Raw genomic sequence first — 27,942 nt, 5'->3', positions numbered from 1 at the left:
ATGACCTTTATTGTTACTTCCAACTCAATGATTAAATTATACTGCATAAAAATTAATGTATTTCTAACAGGCCTTTGAAGCTAATAAAGAGCTCTATTTCCCTCTATATAAATGTATACAATATACATTTATATATCGTATAGAATTCTTATCTTGAAATCCTTCTTTAAAAAAAAAAGCAGTATCAAGCTTATAAAAGAAAATGAAGGGACAAGTTAAGATGAGTGGAGCACAACTCCCCAAACAAGACTCTGATCATTCATTCAATTTTTATTAAGCTTCTCAGACCTATTCTTTGAGCAGGCTTATGTCCTAGCATGTTAGCTTCTCTGTATAACAAAATAATTTCTGATACAAAACCTTATTAAACATATTATTTTTGAACAAAAGAACACAGTTAAGTGAATCACAAGAATAATCGTTGCAAAGTAAGGTACCTATAGCTAGTTGCCTTCTTTGTACCTCTATATATCTTTTAGACAGTTTTACAAATCTCACAAAATTACAAATACCTGTGTCTGAGAACACACAAATTATGTTGCTCCTTAAAACATAAATGCTCTTATTTTTAGTGAGCATAGGACAAGCATAAGATTGTTTTCAATATATTATAAAAAGAAAAGAGCCAGTTCCGAAAATATACTGCAATCTGGATTGTTAGCATACCTTTGTGCACTGTGCTTTGTCTTAAACAATTAAAAGCCTTCAGGTACACACAACAGAATGTGGGGTTTTTTAGCTCATTTAAGGACATGTATATATATATATATGCCTTATGCCTTGGATAATAATGGATGACTCAGTTCTGCAACATAATTTCCATCATTAAAGAAGATGGTCTAATGTAAAGGGCTTCCTTCTGAAGTCAATGTTGCAAGTTAGGCCAGCGGCATTAACTTGGCTCCAAGCAAACAGTAGTGACACAAGCCTGACTCATGAGTCCTCCGGATTCTTTCTTCTCTTAGTGTGCAGTGTGTATTCTTTGCCCTTTGTTTTAGTGTCCTCAAATTCAGCACTGAGCAGTTTAGTTTTGAATTTGTTTGTTTCCGTGTTTGATTGTCTTTGCCTCTGTCCTCTTTGGTGGAGTACATTCTTAAGCCCAATTTTCTGCTCTTTCATAGCTTGCATGAGATCCTCCTGCTTCTTACTTATCATCACTTCTCGGTCCCATATCAGAATATTAAAGCCTGTCAAAAAACAGAATCGCACTCTTAGGAATTCAGCCTTGGATAACTTATAAACCACGTAACATTTATGCCAGGAGCTCAGACATGGCTCAGTTTTTAAAACTGGTGTTTGGTGCCAAGTCTGCAAAGGGATTTTAGAGGAATACGATTCCAACAATTAGATAACTGAAGATCATGTATAATTTATCTTGCCCAACACAGCAAAGACTAGTACTTTTAAGTAACGAAGCTTAAAGTTCAGTCTCATTTTTTTCTATTTGGTTCACTTTTATTGTCTTATTTTAAAAACAAATTCCTTGTGAGTACTGGCCTTATATTTTCCAGGATCAATTATGGGGAAAGATTCCCAATTGTATAAAAATCTTTTGACCCAAAGTAATTAAACTGGATTTTTTTTTCTTGTTTCAAGAAAATGCTTCAATTTCAAAATTTATTTTCTCCTTCCTTCTTAAAACATTATTATCTGAAAGGTCAACAGATGGCAGCAGTTCTCTGTTTCCTAGATAAGTAACTCCTAATAACTAGGTGGATATATCCAAATTTTTTGGCAATAATATAAAAGTGGTTTAACATGGAGATATTATGGGGTTTTTTTAAAAAAAACTTTCCAGTTGAGCTATGTAATTTTCTGATGGATTCTTCTTAGTTTTTCAAGATGAGCTGTGGCTGGGTGCAACCATTAGACCAAAAAAAAAAACCCCCAACAAATAATCAAAACCCTCTTGATTCACGACAATTCATGGAACACGGTGCCTTTGAATGTATGCCCCATTATCTTTTACTAATTAAATTTTTAATGATACAAGAAAAGCAAGATCTCCGGCCAAAAGGAGCACTGAACATTATTTTATACGTTATTTGCTACCATCTTTAGGTAGCTGAAACAACTATGGGAGGTTAAAAAAAACCTATTTTAAAAAAAACTGTTTAAGAGTTCAACAACTCTTTTTCATGCTATATGTCAATGTACAATTAAAGCTAAGGTAGGCTTAAAACATTATCCTGGATAAACCGATATATGGCTGGAACAGAGCTGGTCTATGCTCAAACAAAAAAGTGTGTTTCAGGTGAAATAGAGCTGGATTGTTCAAAATATAAACCAAATTGCAACTGTTCTGGGCAAAAGAGATTTGGGAGAGGAGAAGAAGAAGTAAAGGCCAATAATACATATAGACTTCAGGTGAGAAAAGACTAAGATCAGGAGTCGGCAGGGCAGCCCATAGGTGATGTCAGAGAAGAAAAAGGGAGCAACATCAAACCTTTCCTTACTTACCTCATAAAATCCCTTCAGGATCCTTCCAGTTTTTATTTAAACTGAAACTAAGAACATCCAAAATATTCTAGTTTTTGTTTCTGTCAATCTGTAGTCAAACCAAGTAGGCCAATGGAACCTCCAGAATGTAGTATTTTATTGCAGGTTCAACACATTTCCTATTTTGAGCACACCCTTTTACAATATTAAAGCATTACTCCTCTATTATTTTCAGCTATTGCTTACTAAGTGGTAAAAAATATTTAAACGTAATTAAACATATGGTAAAGTTACAAATACAGTCAACAGTTTTAAGCCTGTACTGCAAATGTTTCAATTCAAATGGTTTGGGAAGAATGCCAAGCCACTACGCTAAATATGAAAGATTAAACTGCTTGCTTACCCATTCCTGAAGCCAAGGTGTCGCCCATGGGGTTAAACTTATTGAGCTGCAAATGTACACACAATAATGCATTGTAAGCTTGTCAGCTGTCTACTTATCAAGCAAAACAGAAACCAGAACATTCTGAACAGTACAGAAAAGCCCAACAATGGTTGTGGAAAAATTCTGAACGTCAGCAGAGCACTAGAATAGGAAGATCTCCTTCCTGCCCTATTCCCCGGCTATTCTATCTGTTTCAGCACCCTGGCTCGTGCCAGAGATAAAGGAAGTCCTTGCCCTCAAAGTTCATTCGAGAAACTCACTGGGAATCCCAGTTCATTTCATTTTGAAATCTAATTTGAAAGCATAAATCTCTGGAAACAGAAATTAAAACATTTCTTCTACCTCAAAAGCCAATGAAGCTTTCAACTAGAAACCATTCCCAGAACACAATTACATGGACAGCACTAAAGTTATCCATACTCTTCTGATTAAGTTTCCACTGGGCCTTTTAAGGTAAGAATAAGGGATCTGGGAACTCTAGACACTGCTGACACCACATATCACCAGCCATGCATGCTAGGTTGGGCTGCTGAAAGCTATAATTCAGTAATGCCTAGAAGGCTATAGATTTCCACCTACCCATCTTAAAAAAAATAGTCTAAGAAGCAAGCAAGAAGCCAACCTTAGACACATTATTCTATCTACTACTAGTGCATAATAGGTATTAATGATAACATGTAGGTAAGAGAGGAATTTATTCTCATTCCTTTCTTTTTTTTTGAATCCCAGATCCTGTGAGAGCATAGCAGCTAACTTTAAATTAGGTCTCAACACTCACCGAGAAAATGCCCGATGCATTTGGATCGTGCAGTTGGCACACCATCTCTCCACTGTCTCCATCAAATATGTCAACAGTTCTCAGCTCATCTGCTGTGTACCCTGGGAACTTAGGGTCTGGATAACGACCAACCACAATGAGATCATAACGAGGATGCCACGTTGCCTACAATACAGAAGACATGAGTGAGCAAAATCACTGATAAAATTTTACAGCTAGCGCACAGAAATAGAACTACAAGAGCATTAACTTTTTCAAATGCTGGGACTCAGATTCAGTTTCTGCATCATGTTGTAAAAGCAGAATTCCACTTGATTTTTATCAGTACTACACCTGGAGCTTGAATATAAATTCTTACCTTATGTAGTACCCTACATAAAGCTAGTATGTATTTTAGTTGGAAATACTTATATATTCTAAGATTAGAGAGCCTGTTTGGTGTAGTGACAAGGCATTAGGCTAGGAATCAGGAGACTGTGGGTTCTAGACCCACCTTAGGCACAGAGCCAGGTGGGGGGCCTTGGGCTGGTCACTTTCTCTCAACTCTAGGAAGGAGGCAATGGTAAACCACTTCTGAAAAATATTGCCAAGAAAACTGCAGGAATTTGGCCATGCAGTCTCTGGGAATTAGACAGAATTGAATAGGAGAAAAAAAATCTGATTGTTAATTAATTAAAGAACTATTAATTCTTTACCACTTACTTGGTTTGCACTACACTGGCTTCTTTTAATGACACAAAAGTTGTACAGTATGCTGTTGCACGCATTTGCAGTAAAATAACATATGAAAAAAATCTATGACACAGGTCACCGACACAATTTCTTTTGGCTCAAGGACTCCATTAGCTTTTCATGGCATGTTGAAGGACACACACACACCAAAGCCAAGTAAGTCCTGGGTCCTTTAGAAAGGAGATTTTAAAGGATGAAACAGCTGCCTTAAGCATTTTCAAAGCTCTGTTTAAAAATCTCCAAAATTCCCCTAATGTAAAAAAAGAAAAGAAAAAAAAGAAGACATTTTGGACCCCATTTATTCTGAGAGAGCTCTAGAAGCCACACAAGGGATGGCGGTGTGCTGCATGCAGCAAACAGATTGTACTTTTTTGTAATTTTGATATCCCTTTTCTGGATGACTAGATGAATGTCCCTGTTTGACAATCACATTTCCAATTTCTATAGGGGAATTGTAAGTTGGCGTTTTAAAAACATGCTTCCATCAGAAATGATTCCTAATTAATATTCCTGTCACCTTGATAGGTGTGAGATGCTGGAACTGCCTATGGGGATGTGAAATTGAATGCTGTGGTTTGGACCAATCCGAAGAAGAATAAACCCGGATTTCATTGTGCTGATCTGTACTCAGTAGCTTAGCACCATCTGTTGGGCTGAAATAAGCTGCAGAAAAACACATTAAAAAAATGTAAGTCATAGCGCTGCACCAGGCTAAAAAAATATTTTCCAAGAAATTATTATAGTATTTCCTAAAGGTTCAAGTAATAGAGTATATTTCCATATTCTTAGTATTATAAAACATATGTATTTCATTAATATAACTATTAACATCCTGAGTAATTTTTTCAGAGTATGAAAACAGACAATGCAACAAGGAGATCTGTTCTAAATAACAAAGTATAATATAATGATCAGTTCAGATAAAAATCAAATGCTGAATTTTACCGTTACTTCCTTTTTATCCAACAATCCTTTGAAATTTATAATCTATACAGGGTTAATTGTAAATGCAAAGAAAAATAAGTGGCACTGTGGATAGAAGATGAACAAAAGCCATAGGACATTGATATTTTTTTATCTCACCTGCATTGACAGCTTTATCATGCTGAAGTACATGAAGACAACTTGATTTATCCTTAAGATTTCTCAGATCCCAGATTTTGACTGTCTGATCTACAGAGGCCGTAGCCAGCAGCCAATCACAGTGAGAATTAAACTCCACGTGAGTTACTTTCTTTTTGTGCAGCTTCAAATTCCATATCTACAGTGGATATAAGAGAAGGCAAATATTTTGCTATTGTAGAGCACAAGATTCTGGTCTTTGGATATTAGGCAGAGAAAACTCATCCTCACATCCCACTATGTTAATAAATATTTTTAAGGGATGGCCTTCGTTCCTGGCTTGTTGTGATGGCAAATTAAAACCCATCTTTAGTTGTTCTACTGTTGATATGATGCCTCTCCCAATATGTATTACTATATGAACAATCTACAATGCCTCAATAATGAAGCTAGAGATAATGCAGTCAGAGGCAAGAATCCACCCAATCCTACTGAAAACTTAAGTCTGCTCATTCATTCATTCATCTATTTATTTTATGCCCATCCACTGACTCACATGAACAGGGCCTCTCACTACCTATCAGTCATCCAGATTGAGTAAAACAAGCATGGGTAGAATGTGTGTCATTTATTGCAATAAAGGATTGCCTAGCAGAAGAGAAACACAGCTTGTTTATGAGATGCCAAATTATGACTGGACTGCACATAGCAGCTCAATGCAACATCATAGAGTCTTTAAGACACTGTTTTAGAAGACGTTCCATCAAGTTTCGATGGAATATTATTAGGCAAGTTAAAAAATGCTGAAACAAACTAAATAGTTCTAAAATCCTTAAGTTTATTTTGTTAGGGAAAAAAGAAAATATACAAACCTGTTCACCTTCAGTACTAAACAAAATCACATTCCCTACATTATCTCCTGTTACTACAGTCCGACGAGTTGCAGATACATCAACACTGCAATACCAGAAACTAAAACAGAAATAACAGTTATATTTTATAACGAGTAGAAATGGCAGTCAAAGAAAACCAAAAAGAAGGACTTAAAAATTGATAGAGTCACAACTGAATTGAGTCTGAAGAACCTTATTTTGATATGGGATTGGCTGGAGTTATTTACCAAGAAGTGTTCATACCAAAAACATATGAAAGCTTTAGCATATAACTCACAGAATCATGTAATAAAAGTCAAAGGCTATGGTGTACATCTTTATAGGCATCACGTGGAAAAATTAAACTCATGCTCAAAGCATTTACCATATATTAAATAGCTGGTTTTAATTCGAAATATACAGGTAGTCCTCGACTTACAACAATTCATTTAGTGATTGTTTAAAGTTACAACAGCACTGAAAAAACCTGGCTTATGACCGTTTTTCACACTTATGACTGTTGCAACATCCTCATGGTCACGTGATCAAAATTCGGACACTTGGCAACTGACTCATATTTATGACGGGTTGCAGTGTCCCGGAGTCATGTGATCACCATTGGCGACCTTCTGATAAGCAAAATCAATGGGGAAACCAGATTCGCTTAATAGCCGTGTTACTAATTTAAACAACTGCAGTGATCCACTTAACAGCTGTGCAAATAAAGGTTGTAAAATGGGGCAAAGCTCACTTAACAATTGTCTCACTTAGCAACATAAATTTTGGGCTCAATTGTGATCGTACGTCGAGGTCTCTACCTGCAATGAATAATCTTTAGGAGGGATAGATGAGATTCAAATTTATGAAACAAAACAATGCAGATTAATTTAACATCTTCAAACCAAATCACAACTCAGGTTGCAAGTAAAATTGCTGCTAGTTTTTTTAATAATTATTTAAAATATTTGAAAAAATCCAAATTTAACATTCTATGCAGCTCTGAAATATGAGGTCTAACATATATATCCATGTATTTTTCCTTCAAATATTTATTTTGAATATTTATTCAATTATACACTGTGAATTGGCCCTTGTAGGCTTTATATTAATCCACAAGGCAATAGACAATGAAAAGGCAAAACTTTAGAAAATAGTTTATTGATTTTTCTACCATTATAAATTGCTACCCAAAATTGTAGCATAGCAGCCTGGAAAGTCACAACTGATGTTTTTGTTTTTTCCCTTCAATCTTTCCTACAGATCAGGACATTTGTACACAGAGAGGGATTTCTTGGAATTTTAAAGGCTTTTTACTACAGATTGCTCAAGTACTCATGACCGCAACATACTGTACTGCTTCATCTTCCAAAATGAAAAGCAACACTACATTTGAAATGACTCATTATTTGGCCACTTATATTCTGAAGCAGAAACATGATACTCCATCCTGTATGTGCAGAAAATAGCTTAAGCAAATTCCAAGAATAGAATAGAATAGAATAGAATAGAATAGAATAGAATAATAACACAGTACCTACAAACGAAGTCAGAGCAAGCTTAATAAATAGAATAGCAATTCTCTCTTCCTTCGTTCCCAAACGTGGAATTTATGACTACAGGCTCATACATCAGAGGCTACCAGCTGCTCGGGCCTCAGACTAAGAATGCCTTCTCCGGTTGCCCTACTGTTTTCTAAACCAAATATGTTAAATCTCAAGCTTCTGATAGGCTCTCTAGAGTCTTTCTGGATTACAGGTGAAACTAGAAGACAAAAACAGCTCTATTGCCAGGGAAGAATGAGAATAGGTAGCTAGTGCTACAATTTTATAAAGAAATTATTAAGAACGCCTATTCTTTTTCAGGCCAAGGATAACTCTTAGCTTCTAAATGGTATGCTGCATCCATTAAAAAAATGGAGTAAAGAAAAGAATGGGTCAGGATGAAAATTACAGCTGAATTCAACTTTTGAATAGTTTCTAGAATGGGACAAGGGATTGGAAAGCAACATGTGACATTGGGACTCGAGGTTGCGATCTCCAGACTAAATAAAATTATCTTGATAGTAGCTACCTAATTAATTCTGAATTTAATTCAGTACTACATCAGTCCTAGCTAATTCATTCCCCTGTATATTTAAATGTATTTTACTTACTTTACAAAGCAAGTACAACAAATACTGAAAAGTGTCCAGTATTACCTTAGAAAACTATTTAATAATATTTCAAAAAATGAGACAACTGTACATCTCAGTAATTAGCCCTTTTTTTAAAAAAAACACCATTGGAGTAATTATTAGGACTTTAAAAAAAATCCAGAACATTTTATATTACATTTTTAGATTATAACACAAGAGTCCCATTCAAAATATTCCATTCGAACAATTGGCATCTCTTCTGATGGAACAAAACTCAATGCGGAAACAACAGAAACTTGATGCAAGGCCCTTACTTCCTTGCTTTTCACTGTGGGTGGAAAAAAATGTGAGGTGGTAGTCCATGCTACATGTTAATTTACCATCAATCTACAGAAGGAATAGTTAAAACAATGATATTTTCTAAATATTTTTTTTTCATAGCAAACAACAAAAGCAACACTACTGGTAAGAATAATTTATGTAGACTACCTCTGCACAAAAAGTGGTAGAACTGAATCTAGAAAAAAATAACAGATTTACTTCAATGAAACTTGTAAACAATTTAACAGCAGCAAAAATACAGTTTTCTGGATATTTCATTGAAGCTTCTTTCTAATGCGTAAGTTTCCATCATGCATAATGTTTGTGTTTGGTCTTCTTGGAACCAAACCAAGTTTTTGTTATCTGGCAATCGCAAAAATTCAGCAACACTACCTGTAAAGCATCTATGCTTACTTTTAATGTTTGTTTATACAAGACAACATACAAAGAACAACTAGGACAGCAATATATTACATTACAACTCATGAACTGAGTTCTACATAGCAATATAAAAATAGTAGTAAACATCAGTGCTAGAGGACAATACTCTTTTTATATTGAAAGCAAGCTCTTATTCTCTGAAATATACGTCTAATTATCCTTCATACCCTCCCTGCTGCTTCAAAAGTGGCTCTGGCCAATTACAATTACAATTCTTGTTTCTCCTGTTTTAATTCTCTCTCTAAATTTTTACGGCTTGGGGGAAACTAAAATGAATTACTAAATCAAGCCAAAACGATGTGGAATGAACATTCTGATAAAAGCTCAGAACATTTTATTCCAAGTTCAGAACACTGGAAACAATTTGGACCCTACTAGTGTTACTTAATATCTCACTGTCACTCTTTATCTCACTGTTAAGGGCCATTTAAAATAATACAGAACTAGAATAATCCCAAAAGAGAGTATTAAAGAGGGGCAGTGGTTAGAATGCAGTACTGCAGGCTACTTCTGCTGACTGCCGGCTGCCAAGAGTTTGGCAGTTCGATTCTCACTGGCTCAAGGTTGACTCAGCCTTCCATCCTTCCGAGGTCGGTAAAATGAGGACCCAGATTGTTGGGGACAATAGGCTGACTCTGTAAACCGCTTACAGGGGGCTGTAAAGCACTGTGAAGCGGTAAATAAGTCTAAGTGCTATTGCTATTAAAGACCTCTCTTTTTCAACAGTACAGCATTACATAGCTACAAATACTACAAAAACTCACATTGTAATATTTTATAGCATCTAAATCAGACATGTCAAACACAAGGCCCGGGGGCTGGATGCGGCCCGTGAGGTGGTTTCATGCGGCCCACAAAGCCATCCTGGAAACAATGAGGGAACAGCTCCCACTGCCTTGGCCCTGACCCAGGCCAGCCAGGAGCCAATGTACAATTTTGTGGTGGCCATCTATGCTGAAACACATTCAGTCTTAGTTCCACAAGGCCGTCTAAAAACAGCGAGGAACCAGCCCCTGCTGTGTCGGCCCCGCCCCCTGGGTGCATGCTAGGAGGTGTCACCCTTTGTGAGGAATGAAATGGACCATGCCTTGGCGCTTGCCTGGTCCCACCCCCTTCTGCCAGAGACCCTCAGATCTGTCCCACTCCTGCCCAGGCCCCCACAGGCACCCTTGACGCGAACGATGTAGAGCTGGCCATGCCCACCCAGTAGGCCACACCCACTCCATCCACGCCCACCCAGTAGGCCGCACGCACCCTGGCCACACCCACCCGGCCCCCCGAGGGCAACCGCAATGCTGATGCGGCCCTCAATGAAATTGAGTTTGACGCCGCTGATCTAAATCTTACATGTTCTAAGCAAATCTCTTTACCAAGGAAAATCTCATCTGCTGGTCAGTTTTCATTTTGTTATTTTATACTGATTTTCAACTCTGAGGTTTCTCAAACTGTTTTACTCAGTAGTTTGTCTCATCTTTTCACCTAGCTCCTTAAAGGTACTTTCTGAACTAGAAAAATAAGCACTCTAAAAAGTGACTCAGGAACATAAGTCACCCAAATGCTGAGTGGCACAATGAAAAATAGTCCAATCTTAACCTGTTCCCTTATGGTTATGCTGCCTTCTAATAAAAAAAGCTGAAAGAAGTAGATTGCATCTTACTCCCAGTCATCGGTATTGGCCATGACCCGTATTGTATTGCCATTAAAATCTTGCAAGGCAGTAGTTCCAGCAACTGACGATGTGTACAGCTCACTTGGATTAAAAGGATTAAACTTCATTCCTGTGATAGCCCCTCCAGCTCCAATCTATAGTTAAAAGAAATGGATAAAACACAAAGCCGCTCAAAAATCAGGAAGGAAAAAAAAAATTCTCGTATTATCTGATTAGTGTCAGTAACATAAATATAAAACTACATTTCCCAAAAGATAGCATTCCTGTTTATCAGGCTGTATCAAAGCAAAGAGGCCTCATGTGGGAAGGATTTTCAGCTCTTCTGGCCAATGCTACATCTATTAAAACAACTGTTACTGGAAAAATAACAACAATTGCTAACTTTGACATAATCTGCATCACGGCAAGAGCCCAGCTTCCTCTCAGAATCACTGTATCATATACTGAGTGCTGATTTTTTTTCTTAAAAATTAGACTAAGAAAAAGTCTACAGTAAGCAGTAAAAAAAATGAAGAGAAAATATAATCAATGAAATATGCCAGAGAAGTTAGAAATCTTGGAGTATAAAAATATAAGATAGAAATGAGGTCAGGAAGGCTTCTTCGGGAGCAATAACATGCTGGGTACATGAGAAGTTCAATTTTTATTTGATTATCTTCTCTTACTTGTTTGAGAAGAACAAAACTGGAACATTAGATTTATATTCTTAGTGCATAGGTTCAGTTTTAATATTTTATTCTTTTTTTCAAGTATTACAAGACTGCAATGCTCTTGTCTTCACATGCAAATATATATCCAAACAGTATAAACAGACGCTCACATAAAAGATCTAGGAACATTTTTAAAAAATTCTTCCTCTAATCCAATCCAGACATCAAAATATACTATAGAACTATTACAACCGTAAACCTCAGTCTATAGATGACCACAGTTGATGCAAGGTTTCATATTAAAGCAACATCTTTATAAAGCAAATGAAAAATCTCACTGCATTTACAGGGTATCTCCCATTCATTCAGAGAATTGAGTTGGAAGAGAGAATTTCGGCCAAGTTCAACCCCTTGCTTAGTTAAGTGTATGGACTGTGAAAGTAAAATAAAATTAGATCCAAAAAGATTACAGATTTCCCACTTTAAAATCATAATTATCCAATTTTGAGACATCCCTTCTACCTCATTTCCATTCTTTCAAAGTAAGGAGACAAACAGCCCTGATTCTTCAAAAACAATTTAATTATAACTCACGGCTCTCATCAGCATGTTAATACTAAACAACACTGACTGCTTCAACTTACCCCTTTAATAAAACATGTTTTATTGAGCACTTCGTAATTCCACAAGATGATGTCTCCTCCTTTGGAGCCCACAGCCACCGTGCTGGGGTGCATTGGATGCCATTCCAGAGCCGTAATTCTTCTGTCAAACGGACTTGCTGTTCGGAACAGACGGTACAAGTAGAGAGAACGTACAAAGGGCACCTGGAGACACTGTTGCAAAGACAGTAAGAGAGTGAGATCCAAGCCCCAGTTTTGCATGCACATAGTCTTTTATACATATATGCAGTTGAGAGGAACAATTGTGTAATTGCCTAATTGTATCTTTGGATTCATTTTCCTCAATAAATAAATGAGCAAATGCAATGTTTGTTTGTTTTTACTCATTTGGTTTTAATTGAGTACTCTTTATCTAGTTTTAATGGAAAACAGATAATGTCATGTTTAGGTCATATTTATTATGCAAAATTATTGAACATTCAAAAATGTTCACAAAGTTTTAAGTGCCATTGTAACTATAATTATCTGGTACTTGCTAAGATACCTTGGATCATATCCAAGATAAAAAAAAAAACCAGAAAAAAAATGCTACTCAAATTCTCTTACCCAGAGCACAAGAGACTTGAAGAGATGCTATAATAAATTGTTTGGATCTATTTCTGACTAGGTTGAATCTACTAAGCCAGCGACTCCCAACCTTTTCTATACCCCGCACCCCTTAGAACGCTTCTGATACATTCTCGCACCCCTTACAAAAGTTCAAAATAACGGCAACGAATTATGCATATACACTATAATTTTGAAAACCCAAGTTTTCGCACCCCCCTGGAATATCATCTCGCACTCCTGGTTGGGAACCCCTGTGCTAAGCAAGTCTAATATGTGTCACATCTGTCTTTACAATCTTGTATATCCTACAATGTATTAGATTGGATAGGCATGATTAATTTTTTTTGTTTTAGAAATGGCTACTAATTATTTTAAACAACAGATGGTTACTCATGCTATCACTCCAGTCCACTCAGAGATAATTAACTGATTTGGAGAGTTGATGGGCCAATCAATTATACAGTGTCTGAATTCCTGGCATGTCTTCACTGACTTTCCAAATATCCAAAACGCTTCTTAATGGTTTTATTTTAACTGTATGCTATTTTTATTTTAATTAGTTATTTTATAGTATTCTTCTTAGTTTTGGCAATGGTTTTAATATTATAACATTTCTTAGATGCATTGGGTTCCTTTTCTTTTCCTCCTGATTCAAGTTGTTGAATAAACAATTGTTTTTAATAAATTATCTATTGACAAGATTTTTTTTTCAGTAGTAATGAATCATACTATGTTTAAGAAGGTTCATTTTTTTTAATGCTGGTTATTGTTATTTGCAATTCAGACCTGGAGCTAATCCAGTCATCACTACACATACACTTCTGTATTTTTTTAAAATGACAAGTATATTTGAGTCATGGAACATTAAATAGCTGAGAAGCATATTCAAAAGGAAAAATATTTTTAATACATTAAAATTGATGAGGGTGGATTCTTTTACATCTGATATATAATGCTCTGAATGAGAAAAAAAATATTTTTAGCAAAGAAGGGATTAAGTCAATTAAATAACTGGAAATTTAAAATCTGCCAGGAAGTAGCAATTTTACTGAAAATTTCTAATTTTATAGTTGAACAAAAAAATTGGTGACTATGCAATTTTAGTCATCAAATACAGAGATCATTAGTTCCAGGATAGCATAGTGGTTAGTATTGTGGCTGCAGCAACCTTGGTTTGAATCTGAGTCACGGCAGACAAAAAGGAGAAAGATTTTAATCATAAACACTCTGTTAGATGGTTAAAGAGCTGTGTAATTTTAAAATGTGATTAAAAAAAATTACAGAAACTCTTCCAGAGAATGTGGTTCAGAGAAAGATGAAGCATCCAGTTCCTGGTACTTTAAAGTACTATCTGCTGGTTATAAAATAGCAACAGTTCAACTCTGAAAATATTCAGTTGAATTACTTCTGTTATATACATTTATGGTTCAACCAAAGATAAACCTGAATATATTACAAAATTACTAATGTTGGTTTTACTAATCTTGGATTTCAGGCTGATAACATAACTATGATCTATTTAATTCTTGATCCATTATTAGTTTGGAAAAAAAATAAACTGGAAGTTAAACATTCTTTGAATATCATCTGGGGATTCAATTCAGTGGACATAGTGAAGACTATTTAAATTTGTAAACTCAGATAATTTTTCAGTATCAGGTTCAACAGTTTATTGTACAATTTCTAATTATGCACCCATATTAATGTCATTGAATTTGGACAAAAATATCTCAATTATCAGAGTTACTATTTTAATACTTTTCCCTGGAAGATTCATAATATAGGTTTTTTTCAATAAATAAAAGTTCAGTTAACTTGGGAATCATTCAGGATATATTTAAAGCATTTATTATTCATGGTAAGGTAACAGTCTATTAACTCCTGGCAGAAAAAGATCTACAATTACAACATAGAGCAGTTAAATTAGAAGTTAAAGAAACTGAAAATATATGCCCTAAAACAGAGTAAAGAAACATACTATCTTTTTAGATTTACTAAGTTGCAGTTGGACCAATCACAAACTTTGTAAACAGTATATTTTTAAAACAAATGAAACACTGAGTATTGAAAAAGAGAGAGAAAAGAACTGGAAAGTTATTGGCTCCTTGTTTGAAAATTTTCCAACAATGTAAAATAATATCTTTGGAAAGAGATTCCTCAGCGTTTTTGAATTTCATAACCTTTACCTTCTTAAGCTGTGGTCCAATAGTGCCACCCACCATATTTTGATAAATATAGTGGACAATATTCTTTTGCATTTCCCATGGATGGAAGGCAACTCTTGAATTTCGAACCATGGAGCCAAAACAAGCTTGTCCTGTCCCCAAACAACAAAAATGGGTATATCTGATTACTTGCTTAGTTAGTATAGGAAGACCTCAGTTTTTTGTTTTTGTTTTACTTACACATTAAGGACTACCAACCAGGTCTAAATTCAATACAGTTGGGGAGGAAGACAGAAATAAAAAATGATTATTTAATGCATTGGTAGACGTAAACATATAACGTTTCATCAGCATACTGATACAAAAAAATTAAAATGGCTAGTAGACCGTGTAAAGATGTAGTAAAAAGCAGATGTTTAATATTTTAAGAATGCACAGGGTAAGACATAAGCAAATTTTCTAAAATAGTAATGGCAGAAAAAAAATCACAGAATGTTAAATGGGGATGACAGTATTCAGTTAACTATTAATTTTTTATTCCACTAGCAAATTGAGGGAATTGAGGAATTTTGATCTTCGGGGAGGGAATTATTGACACCTGCTAGGGTGAATTTCTTCCTTACATCCCTTTAGAAATAATGTTACACAGTAAACTGACAGAATTATTGAGAAAACAGACATATTGTACTGAATTATATACTGGAAGTTATTAAGTTTGGAATAAAGATGGTTTTTTCATACTGTCATAACAGCAAAAAAAGAATAATCTTTAGGAGATGGGAAAATACCATAATTTCTGATATGAAGGACTGGATTTCACAGATGTGATTTAGCAATTTTTGAAAAAAATAAAGATTCTATAATCAGAAAATGTCACATTATGTTTCCCTTTGGGAAAAAAAATCTTGGACAGGTTGAGTCAGCACTGAAAGCTTAATTTTTCTTTTTAAATGCTTACTAAATCAAGTGAACTTGGGATATACAGTAGTCGTAATTTTTTTTATTTGTTTTTGTGAATGGGGAATTGTTTATTTTTATTTTATGTACATCTGTTTGAAAATCAAAATTATTTTTAGTTTTAAAAAATTGAGCCACTATAGGATTGTTAGTCTGTCTTCTCTACACATAATCTATGTTTGGTTCTTTATTGTTTCTTGATTTTTAAATATAAACAAGCCACCCAGACTTATAATGAGTTGGGAAAATTCTAAATTGTATAGATAAATAAAGGTTTGACAGAGAATTCCCATTCACAAAAACAAATGAAAAAAAATTACGACTACTGTATATCCCAAGTTCACTTGATTTAGTAAGCATTTAAAAAGAAAATTTAATCTTTCAGTGCTGACCCAACCTGTCCAAGATTTTTTTGACCAGGTGACAAAATTAGTGGACCAGAAGAATGAATGCTTTGGATATAATTTACTTGGACTTCAGTAAGGCATTTGATAAAGTAGACCACAACCTACTACTTGATAAGATAGAAAAATGTGGGTTAGACAGCATTACCAACAGATGGATTCATAGCTGGCTGACCGGCCGTACTCAGCGTGTGATCCTCAATGGAACTGCATCTACATGGAGGGAAGTGTGTAGTGGGGTGCCCTAGGGCTCTGTTCTGGGCCCAGTGCTCTTCAACATCTTCATCAATGATTTGGATGAGGGGATAGATGGGGAAATCATCAAATTTGCAGACGACACCAAGCTGGCAGGAATAGCCAACACTCCAGAAGATAGGCTTAAGATACAGGAGGATCTTGACAGACTTGAACATTGGGCACTATCTAACAAAATGGAATGGTGAAAAAAGTAAGGTTCTACACTTAGGCAAGAAAAATCAAATGCATAGGTACAGTGTAGGTGGTACCTTGCTCAATAGTAGTAACTGTGTGAGGGATCTCAGAGTCCTAATGGACAATCACTTAAAATATGAGCCAGCAGTGTGCTGCAGCTGCCAAAAAAGCCAACATAGTGCTAGGCTGCATTAACAGAGGGATAGAATCAAGATCACGTGAAGTATTAATACCACTTTACAATGCCTTGGTAAGGCCACACTTGGAATACTGCATCCAGTTTTGGTCACCGTGATGAAAAAAAAAAGTTGAGACTCTAGAACAGTGGTTCTCAACCTTTTTAATGCCGCGACCCCAACCGGTCGTAAGTCGAGGACTAAACCGGTCATAAGTCGAGGACTAAACCGGTTGTAAGTCGAGGACTACCCAACCGGTTGTAAGTCGAGGACTTTCCCTGCCTGGGAGCGCCGCGCATGCGTGGTTCCGCCCCCTGCACCGGCCAAGGCGTAGCTGGCAAGCGGCAGAGACGGAGCAGGCCGACCACCAGCTGGCCCAGCCCAAGGGAGGTAAGGCACCCGCCGGAAAAGGGGGAAAAAATGGCGGACAAAAAAAATTGGCGGACAAAAAAATGGCGGACAGCCTTGCTTGGCGACCCCCGTGAAATGGTCGATCGACCCCAAATGGGATCCCGACCCACAGGTTGAGAACCACTGCTCTAGAAAGAGTACAGAGAAGAGCAACAAAGATGATTAGGGGATTGGAGGCTAAAGCATATAAGGAACGGCTGCTGGAATTGGGTAAGTCTAGTTTAATGAAGAGAAGGACGAGGGGGGACATGAAAGCAGTGTTCCAATATCTCAAGGGCTGCCACAAAGAAGAGGGAGTCAAGCTATTCTCCAAAGCGCCTGAAGGCAGGACAAGAAGCAACGGATGGAAACTAACCAAAAAGAAAAGCAACCTAGAACTAAGGAGAAATTTCCTGACAGTTAGAACAATTAATCAGTGGAACAACCTGCCTCCAGAAGCGGTGAATGCTCCAACACTGGAAGTTTTTTTTAAAGAAGAGAATAGCATAGGACAACTTCTTTATCTGCTCTGCCAGGAAGCCAATGCACAGAAAATCAAAGTGAAGCTGCTTCCACATGTTCCACACACATACACGCACACATTCACTATTAGCAATATGTTTGTACCAATGCACAGTACTGCAAGTGCATTTTCTTACTTATTTCTCAACTGGTCCGCACTCCCTCTAGCTTGCCAAAGAGGGAGCACTGAAACCAACAGTTGACTGGTATCCTGCTTTGTTTGGTTCCACAGTGAGGAAAAAAGCAACATTCCTCTCTCCCCACCCAAAAGAAACGAATTGCTATGGCCCAGGGCAGGGGGGGGGGGGGTTAGCACTGAGAGCAGCAAGCAAGCAGTGAAAGAATAGCAATTAGGCTTCGTGGCTCCTTCCCTTCAGCTGGAAAGAAGGAACCTTAAGAACTGGGAGATGGGCTATAGTAGGATTTCCACAATGGGAAACATCTACCCATTTCCAGTAGAAATGCTATAAAATAGACTGTGCAGCATTTTTTTCTGGAACAAGAAACTAGTGAATCTGCAAAATATGCATAGCCTACTGGAAGGTCAATGTCATTAATGGAGAGATAAAAACACCAGTCCTCCACTTGCAAGGCACCTGAGGTATTGAAGCCCACTTTAAGGTCATGGATGAAAAACAGATCTCACCTATTAAAGGCAAGAAAAGCAATCCTTTGAACTTCCCCTTTTTTCTGCCTATCACTAGAACTCACAGCACTGAAAATAGCAAACTAAATGAAAAATACTAGAGAGAAATTTGAGATACATTGCAAGTAATATACATTACTCATAACAACTTCAATAAGAATTGAAGAAAAAATACTGAATGAGTTCTAAAGCAAAGGAGTAGCATAATTTGATTTGAAAAAGGCAAAGAACTAAATTTAGGATTCTACAATATGGAAAATAACAAAATGGACTCACTATATCAAACTTTAGGTTATACAGGTAGTGCTCGACTTATGACCACAACTGAGCCGAAAATTTATGTTGCTCAGTGAGACATTTGTTAAGTGAAATTTGCTCCAATTTACAACCTTTCTTGCCACAGTTGTTAAGTGAATCACTTCAGTTGTTGAGGTAGTAACACGGCTGTTAGGTGAATCCATTGACTTTGCTTGTCAGAAGGTCGCAAAAGGGGATCACATGACCCCGTGACATTGCAACCGTCATAAATATGAGGCAATTGCCAAGCGTCTGAACCTTGATCACATGACTATGGGGATGCTGCAATGGTCGTAAGTGTGAAAAACGATCATAAGGTACCTTTTCAGTGCTTGTTGTAACTTCGAAGGGTCACTAAATAAACTGTTGTAAGTTGAGAATTACCTGTACTATCAAATTATTAAACTTGGTCACAGATTGAGTAATACCATGTAGTTGAATATTTCTACGGAAGAAGTAGAACTTTCAAGAGGCTTGCACAAATCCAGGTCTGCTACAAAAAAAATGTTAATTGCATAACAGGCCATTCAATTATACTCTATTAAAAACAGGGGGCAAACTTAAAAGAAAAATAGACCCTAGTTTATTACCTCTTGTCCTAATACCAAACTACTATTTTTCATGAAGGCAAATATGCTATTTTATCAGTAAAGAAATAATTTATATAGAAAGCAAGATTTAACCTTCATTAAAGAATTAAGTCTTTAAGATTCTCTTTGGAATAGTCAAAAACACATAATTATAATCATTCCAAAGGAACTATGAAAATAAGGTGGTATGATTAGTTTGACAGCACAGAACTCAAAAAATTTATTGGAGCTTGTGTGTGTATGTATAATTACCGAAATGATTTAGAAAATGAAAAAGTCCAAAATTGCATGATTAAACAGATACAGAAATTAAGCAGGACACTTAGTATGCAAAATGGGAATATCAATGGAAGGTAAATATTACATTTACTGTGAATATTATACTCAGAAAAAGTTATGTATGCTTTTTTGTTGGTACATTACTCTTAATATTTTGATTGCTAAAATCAATAATTTCTATTAAAAACAGCTAAAATGGTATAGTCAGGTTAGATCAGTCTTCTATTATCCAGTGGCAATGTTACATAGCTCAGCAATTTTGGAAGATGTTTCACCAGAGAATGAAACCAATTTTAAATAATGACTTTTGTATTAGTTGTTTTTCTGCTAAGTATTACAAAGCCGTGTGTGTGTGTGTGTATATATATATATATTCTATGCTTTTTACTGAAAATTACATTCAATTCTTTCATTAGAGGACTGCTAGATTAAGCCTTGGCATATCAATATTTAAGATAACTCCATATCTAAAAGTAGTTGTTTTTTTACTAACTCTAATTTAGAAATGTTTATGAACTATAATTCTGCATTGCAGACTTTTGTCACATCTGAATTTTGGGTTTCTTTCAACCTACAGTTTTAAAACTGTAGATTATGTCTGTCTGGCCACAAAATTAAGGATGGATTGTTTTAGATCAGTTAGAAATTCTGCAGTCTGGTATGATTAAAAAACAGGTCTTGGCTTTTTGTATGAAATTCTTTCATATTTCTTCAGCGTGTTACTATATCCCCACATAGTCATCTTTTCCTAAGGCTAAATATACCCACCTCCTTCAATCACTCTTTATGTACTTAAATTTCTAATCCGTGAATCATCCTCAATGCCCTTCTTTGAATGTGTTCTAATATCTCTGAATGCTTCTTAAAGCTGGACACTTAAGATGTGTCCATCCTAAGATGTTGTAAGCAAAAGAGAATAATGTACAATTTTATTGTATTTGTGTTTTTCTCAGCCATATCACACTGAGAACTTACATTCAATTGCAACTTATTCAAGAATATTTTTTTCCAGCAGCGTTACCAAGTCAGATATTTTCCTAATCTATGAGTATTTGGGATGTTTGTTTCATAACTGAAGAACTTTGCTTTTGTTTCTGTTAATTATTATTTTACTTTCAGCCAATTTTTAACACATCAACATAATTTAGAACTTTGTCTTCTGAGGTATAAGTTATCCTAATTTTCAATGATCTGTACATCTAACTATCATTTATTCCAGCTCTTCATAATTAATAAAATATTAAAAAGTAGAGGATCCAGGGCTGATCTACATCCAATTTGACCAGCTCTTTTTAGTAAAATTTTCAAGCCAGGATTCCCATAAAAATTAAAAATGTTAAACCTTATTAAAGCAAGAAAACAAAACAAAAAAACTCCTATTATTTGTTTGTGAAGATGAACTGGAACTTTTTTACTTACTTACTTATGTCACATTCACTAGGACAAGTATATATCCTAATTGTGTGAAATACCAAGTGCAATCCCTTGTAACTTAGAGCAGAACAACAATCAGTTTATACTAGGAGAGTTTCTTCTGGAAGACTCCTCAGATAAAGGCAAATATTGAGCACAGTCATCAAGCTGCGGTGCGAAATTAAACATCTTCTGACAAACATAAATATATATATATATATATAGAGAGAGAGAGAGAGAAACCCAAAAACATAAAAACAGGATATCATACCATTGCACTTTTAAATTCCTTCTGAAACAGAATATTCCAGTTTGTTCTATAGCTTACATAAAATGCATTGAGTTTCTAGCAGTGTGGTTTTAACAAACATATCTGCTGACATTTCATGAAAAAGCCTAAGAGACAGTTGCCTAGAGAGAATTTTGCTGAGCAATTCAACTGTAGAGGTTTGACTTTTGTTTGTTTTCATACTTAGCTCTACTTTTTATATTTAATCCCTAGATACTTTTATTTATCTATTAATCAAATTTATATAGTCGCACAACTCACCAAAAATGATTCTGGACAATGTACAATAATATACTATAAAATAATAAGATAGAAAAAAATTATGCAGACAAAAAATAAAAATCAGAATTAAAGGTTCAGAAAAGGCAGCAGCTGTCAACAACAATAGAGTCCCCTCAGTACCCTGCTGCTCCTTAGGGCCCCCATGCCTGATAGCATAACCAGGTTTTGAGGAACTTTTGGAAAATCAACAGGGATGGAGCCAGCCTTACTTTGGGGTGGGGGAAGAGGATGTTCCATAGGGCGGGCACCATGGCAGAAAAGGCCCACTGCCTGGGTCGCACTAAAGGTAGCTGTCTAGCAGATGGGACTGTAGCATACCTCTTTTGTCAGACCTGATGGGTTGAGCAGATGTAATCAAGGAGAAGCAGTCACTCAAATAACCCGGACCAATGCCACGAAGGGCTTTAAAGGTCAAAACAGCACTTTGAATGGGATCCAGAACCAAACCAGCAGCCAATGCAGCTGGTGGAGCAGAAGTGTAACATTTAACATTCTAGAGGTATACATAACTGCCGACACCACGGCATTTTGCACCAGCTGAAGCTACTGGATACTTTTCAAGGGAAGCCCTCTGTGGAGCACATTACAGTAGTCCCACATGAATGAATGATCATAAGCAGAGCCTCCCAATCTGGGAATGGATGCAAAGGCTCTCCCATTCATGACTGTCAACTGTTCTTCGAGTGGGAGTGCGAGTCCAGAAAAACCCCTAGGTCTGTTGGGCAGTTCAATCCCATCCATCACCAAAGGCATAGTTCTAAAAGTAATATATCCCCCAAACCCAAAGCCGCTCAGTATTGCCAGGGTTCAATTGAAACCTGCGTTCTTTATCCAGACCCTCACACCCTCCAGGCACTGAGATAAGATGTCCTCAGCATTGCTTAATTCACCAGGGAAACACTGATGATACCTCAACCTGTGGTAACTGATGAGGTCACTTAGTGGCCTCATGTAAATATTGAATAGGAGTGGACAAAGCACCAAATTCTGCAGGCATCCCACACAGTACAGGTCGGGGAGGGGGATGGAATCACCCCCCCCCCATCATCACCAATTGGAACTGATCCCAAAGAAAGGAGGTGAAACAGCATTTCACAGTACCACCCACCCACAATCCTCTGAGCCAATTCAGAGCTATATCACACAATCAATGGCATGGAGTCACGGAGACATCAGGTAGAACAAGGATAGATGCACAGATTTGCATTTAAAGTAGAACAAGGATTTGATGTACCTGCATCCCAAAAAAAATGCAATGTAAAATTGTCCATGACAATACTAATAATCTTCAAAGCAATAGGATATGCAACATCTGACAATTTGTTAAATTAAATAACAAAGAAGCAGATCAAATGAAACCATTAAAATACATTTATGTGTAGAAGCAAAGGGCCGGGGGAAAAATTATCTACCAAAGGAGTTTATAGGATACAAAGAGGGCTCAGCATCACTCTTTATTTTCACTCATTCAATAAAACTTTTCATTATTTATTTTTCACATTAATGAGAGAAAAATATTTCTAAATTATCTACTCACAGCCAGAACAGGTTTGGATCCTAAACAGGAGCACATTGCCATTATTTACACATTATTCTAAATGACAGTATCTAGAGCCTTGAAAGCGGTTTATTCAAGAAAGGTTATTCTACAACCATTAACTTAACCCCATTAACTTTGAAAGGCTATGAATATATAAACCCATCAAGCACTCCATCTCCAGTGACCAATTAGAGTACAAACATGACATTTAAACTATGCTTTCCTTTCTCTGGTTTTGGGGAAAGGGCTCTCAGATGTTATGGTTTATAAGGAAAGAAAAGGCTGAATTAGCACAGAAACTGGGAAGCAGAATTATGTCAGAACTCCCACAGACTGGGGGTTAGGGACCATTTCACCCACAAGCTTTTCAGAGGTGCAGCTTTATCAAGAGTATACTCACGCTGAATGTGATTTAGAATGCGCAGCAGGAGGGCAGGAAATAAATTATCTCTAATCAACTGAGACTCTGTAAGTTCATAAACATATGAAGCTAATTTTGGAGTGGCACAAAGAACTTTTTTTTTTTTAAAAAAAGGTTCAAGTTGAATGATACCCCACTCACCTTTACATGGACTACCTAGCTCAGTGTTTCTCAACCTTGACCATTTTAAGGCATGTGGACTTCAACTCCCAGAATTCCACAGCCAGCAATGCTGGCTGTGGAATTCTGGGAGTTGAAGTCCACATGCCTTAAAATGGTCAAGGTTGAGAAACACTGAGCTAGTTTCTAAGACATTTTAAAATGTTTTAGCAATAAAAAAGTGGCTTCATTGTTAAAGCCACCACACATGGGATAAAGAAAACCTGACTGAGGTCATTTCTTCCTCCGCTCTTTATTTTACTCCCTTCACTGTTGTCGGAGGCAACAACTTGATGGGACACAATCGATTATGATAATGTAAATCTGTTGGGACCAGCAAAGATGCTACAGCTGGAATAGTCCCCATCTCCACCCAACACACATTTTTCTCCTTTCTTTGTCAGGAGATTATAAGGTAACTTACGGATGTTAAAACTTCTGTTTGGATCTAGATGACAGATGATGCCACAGCTCAGCTAAGCTCAGCAAACAAAGCATTGAAAGAGAAGCACATAAAGATCGATCTGCAATTCATTTACTCAACCCAATTTTCCGGATTGGCACAATATACTGAACCATAAACTAACAATACCAGCTGACCTTGCACAACAGGCTAGGTTAAAGTAAGTTAGTTAGCTTGTCTGTGATTAGGTATGTTATCTAAATTATTAAACTATTTTGTTTTAACATTTATACATAAAGTTAAAAAAAGATAGAGGTCATTAAATAAAATCACCTAAACAACTAGGCTGTAGCAACTTTTCCCTGCTGCTGAATTTGTGCCACCCACACTTGAATCAACAAGAAAAGTACACTGGCATAAAATCTGCTGCCCCATCCCTATCCTGCCTCTGTTTCATCTGGTCTGACTCACTGACAAAGAAGCTATCCTAATTTTCATGTGCAAAGTGATTAGTTGATTTCTCTGGTCCTCCCCTCCCTCTTCTGCATTTCACCAAGTAGGGGAAATTACATTGCTGCCAATTACATTGCTGGAAAAGAAATATAAAGAGAAAAGCTGGCTATATGCTTCTATCTTTCATAATCTAGACTTCTTCTTGGGCTCCTTCACCCAATTTTGAAAATAATATGTTGGAGTCAATATACTGAAGCCAACAAGGGAGGTAAATTACTAGAGTACTTTTATTTAAGATTTATTTTCCCTTCCTTTCTCTTTTTTATATAAGCAACAAATTCTTCTCTATTCTGTTCTGGAGGCTATTTGGGAAAGGGTGGCCTCATTCTATTATTTCAACTTTGCACTACAATTAAAGCATTTGTACTCCTTCAAGCAGTCTGCTATTATGAACTTCTGAGAAATATAAATCACAGAGCTGCTCTATTTTTTCGGGAAGACAACAGCAGAATATCATCAGTCTTTCTCAGAAGACTGAGAAAGGAAATGCCCAACCACTACTGGTTGCCACTTTTGACAGTGCTTAAAAGCATTTACACATCTTGAGGCTGTCTCTGAATCTGCAAGCTTAAGAAAGAAAACAGTATTTTATGGTGGCAGAACTAAGGACTTTTCTGACCCAATAGCTCACGGGTGTCAAACTCGCCGTGTTACGTGACGTGTTGTGATATATTGTGACTTTTTTTGCGTTGCCAGAGCTGGGGTGGATGCAGCCTCCATATGATGCAACCGGCCTGCGGGCCAGCAGTTTGAAACCCCTGCAATAGCTGGATATAAGATGAATGTGTCGACACAGTAGGAAAAAAATATTACTAAATCATGTTTTTATAAATGAAGGCAGCCTCAAAGATAGGAAAACAGAATTATACTATCTTCTCTGAAAAATTGCCACCTCTAGCTCTCCCAAAAATCACCATTCCATCAGCTACTTGAATTGTTTTCATTCACCTTAGAAGTGTTTTCTGAAGAACTAGTTCAAATTTGTAAGATATAGAAAAAAATGGTATCGATAAAATAAATATACCTCTCAAGCAAATTAGAAGCAGCAAGTCCTGGACAGGGAAGCAACTCAATAATCAGTACATTATTTACCTCAATGTGATGAATTTCAGTTTGCCAAATCATTACTAAATCATTCACATGACCATTTTTGCAGTCCCTGATATTAAAAAAAGGCTATGGCACGGGTTACCAATTTTTTGTAGTTTGGTTTTCTTCACAAATAGTTTTTTTGCTTGTAGCTCATTATCTAGTTCTCCATAGTCTCGTTTCCTTTTTCCAGATGATTTTGACACTTTTTCTGATTGATGCTCACGTGGATTCAGATGCTCATCCTTTGACTGCTTCCTAGAACCCATTTTGTTCTACTGAAAAAAACAATGTGTTGGGAGGAGTCAGAAAACAAAGGATTTGATCTTTTTGAAGTCAAGCTTCTCTGCTACTACAAATTCTTAAACTTTTTAAATTATATTTATATTCAGTATTTCTTCCATCCTGAAACTGAAGGCTGCTTATGTGGCCTTCCAACATACATCATATTCAGGCCCTGACCAATCCATGCCAATTTTTCAACTTGTGGCAATCTCTAAAGGTATTCCAAAGAAAGTCTCTTATTTGCTATTTATCTGCAAATTGTTCTTGTTCTATACTAGAGGAAAATAGTACTAGATAACTTTTCATTAAATCCCCCATCTAATTATGGTGCAGTTTTACATACATTAAAACGGAGAAAGCAGAAGACATTTGCTTCAGTCTTATTACTCTGAATTACAAATGCAATTTTTACTTAAAAGTAAACCCCACTGTCTTTAATGGCCCTTATGTCTATCTAATCTCCAGCTTTACTAGCTTAGCCTTTACACCCACTTGTAGTTTTTTTTCTTAAAGACTGAAAAGCAAATAATCAATTTAAAGCATAATTCTGCCTTGACAATCTACTAAAATTTAAACACGCAGCATCTAATTATCCTAGCCCAGATTCAAATGTATGCAAGTAAGGAGCTCTGGATTCTCCTCAGTCTTATAATTGCCATTTTTCTCCTAGTAAATAACTGGATTGTCCCACCTTCATCCTGTGTCTCACTTCAGTTCAGAAAATAGATGAGCCTTCCTCAACCCAGCAAACACTAAATGTGGCAAGACTACAAAACCTATCAGCCATAGCCAATATATACAGGGTTTTATGTTAAAGATTATAAAAGTTGTACAGACAATTTGGATTTTTAAAAAAAGCTATAATAGTACATACAAAGCAGGAGCATATTGATATATGTAACTTAGGTTTGCTACAGAAACGTTTCTAACTACATCCTAAAGTTTGTCAGTAATCACCACGCTCAGTGGTTTTTGTATTTCCTTTCCATGTCAGATTCATCAACATAATAAAGTTCTGCTGAAAGTTTTAAAGAGTTCAGAAAGCAATCACAAAAAACTGAACCGATACATCACATCACCTCACCTCCTCCTCTACCATGTAGTATTTTCTTAACAGAAAAAAGACTTCTAGTGATAATACAGTTTGTTTTTAGCACAGAGCAATTTACACATCCTCATATATATGCTAGTATCTCTCTTCGTATATAGGCAAGAACCTTTATGAAGGCTCCTATGCAGCCAAGGAATCGAGTTTGAATCCGAGATATCTAGACTGGGTTTAGGACAAGTTCGCTACAATACTGCTCCTCTAACCTGCCTCAAGTTTTGTGAGGCTAAAACGCAACTTTGGAATCTTTATACAGAGAAGAGTTTCTCTCCTCCCTCCCCCCCCCACACACACACATTTCCACACACAAATAAAGGGCACGTTTTGCTATCAGCATCGAGCAAGCAGCAGAGTCGGCCGGAACACTTCGTCTCTCCTACTCCAGACTTTTAAGTGTAGGGCACCCGAAACTTCCCCTCTTCTATATATACTCAAGGGCCGGCTACTCGGAATCGCAAAGCCCACTCAGAGACGGAAAGCTGACTTAAGGAAGCTGATCATCGGCGTTAGCAGGACGCCCAGCTGCAAGGCAAAAGGCTGCGCGGGCCAAGCAAAGCCCTCGCGCACTCTGGGACAGGCTGAGGAGTTAGATTGAAAGGAAACAGCAACTGCATGGCCAAGCGTGCGGGGAAGGAGGGGGGGGGGAGGGAGACGGAGACCCCTCACCTGGCGTCTCGCGACCTAGCTCGCACGTTCACCCCTGTAGCGATGCAGAGGCTCGCCGGATAGGCAACCCCCAACTCGGGCACTTGCCTATCGAAATCCCTCCTCGATAGTTTCATAACCTGGCGAGGAAAAAGGAGGAGG

General features: G+C 36.8%; 1 protein-coding gene across 1 annotated transcript; it reads right to left on the bottom strand.

The window, feature by feature from the left end:
- Positions 1–269: 269 nt before the first annotated feature.
- On the bottom strand, positions 270–27,942 carry DDB2 (damage specific DNA binding protein 2). The gene is made up of 11 exons (XM_015818651.1): positions 27,802–27,942; positions 25,846–26,020; positions 14,962–15,092; positions 12,188–12,379; positions 10,882–11,027; positions 6,329–6,428; positions 5,478–5,655; positions 4,912–5,057; positions 3,663–3,827; positions 2,843–2,888; positions 270–1,187 (listed from the first exon to the last, which is right to left on the bottom strand). The coding sequence occupies exons 2-11, from the start codon at positions 26,009–26,011 to the stop codon at positions 934–936; spliced, it is 1,524 nt and encodes a 507-aa protein (XP_015674137.1). The 5' UTR covers positions 26,012–26,020; positions 27,802–27,942; the 3' UTR covers positions 270–933.

The sequence above is a fragment of the Protobothrops mucrosquamatus genome, unplaced genomic scaffold (assembly GCF_001527695.2).
Source record: "Protobothrops mucrosquamatus isolate PMUCROS unplaced genomic scaffold, P.Mucros_1.0 scaffold775, whole genome shotgun sequence".
Lineage (NCBI taxonomy): Eukaryota > Metazoa > Chordata > Lepidosauria > Squamata > Viperidae > Protobothrops > Protobothrops mucrosquamatus.
Note: the sequence above shows the minus strand (reverse complement) of the source record. Positions and strands in the feature narration are given on the sequence as shown.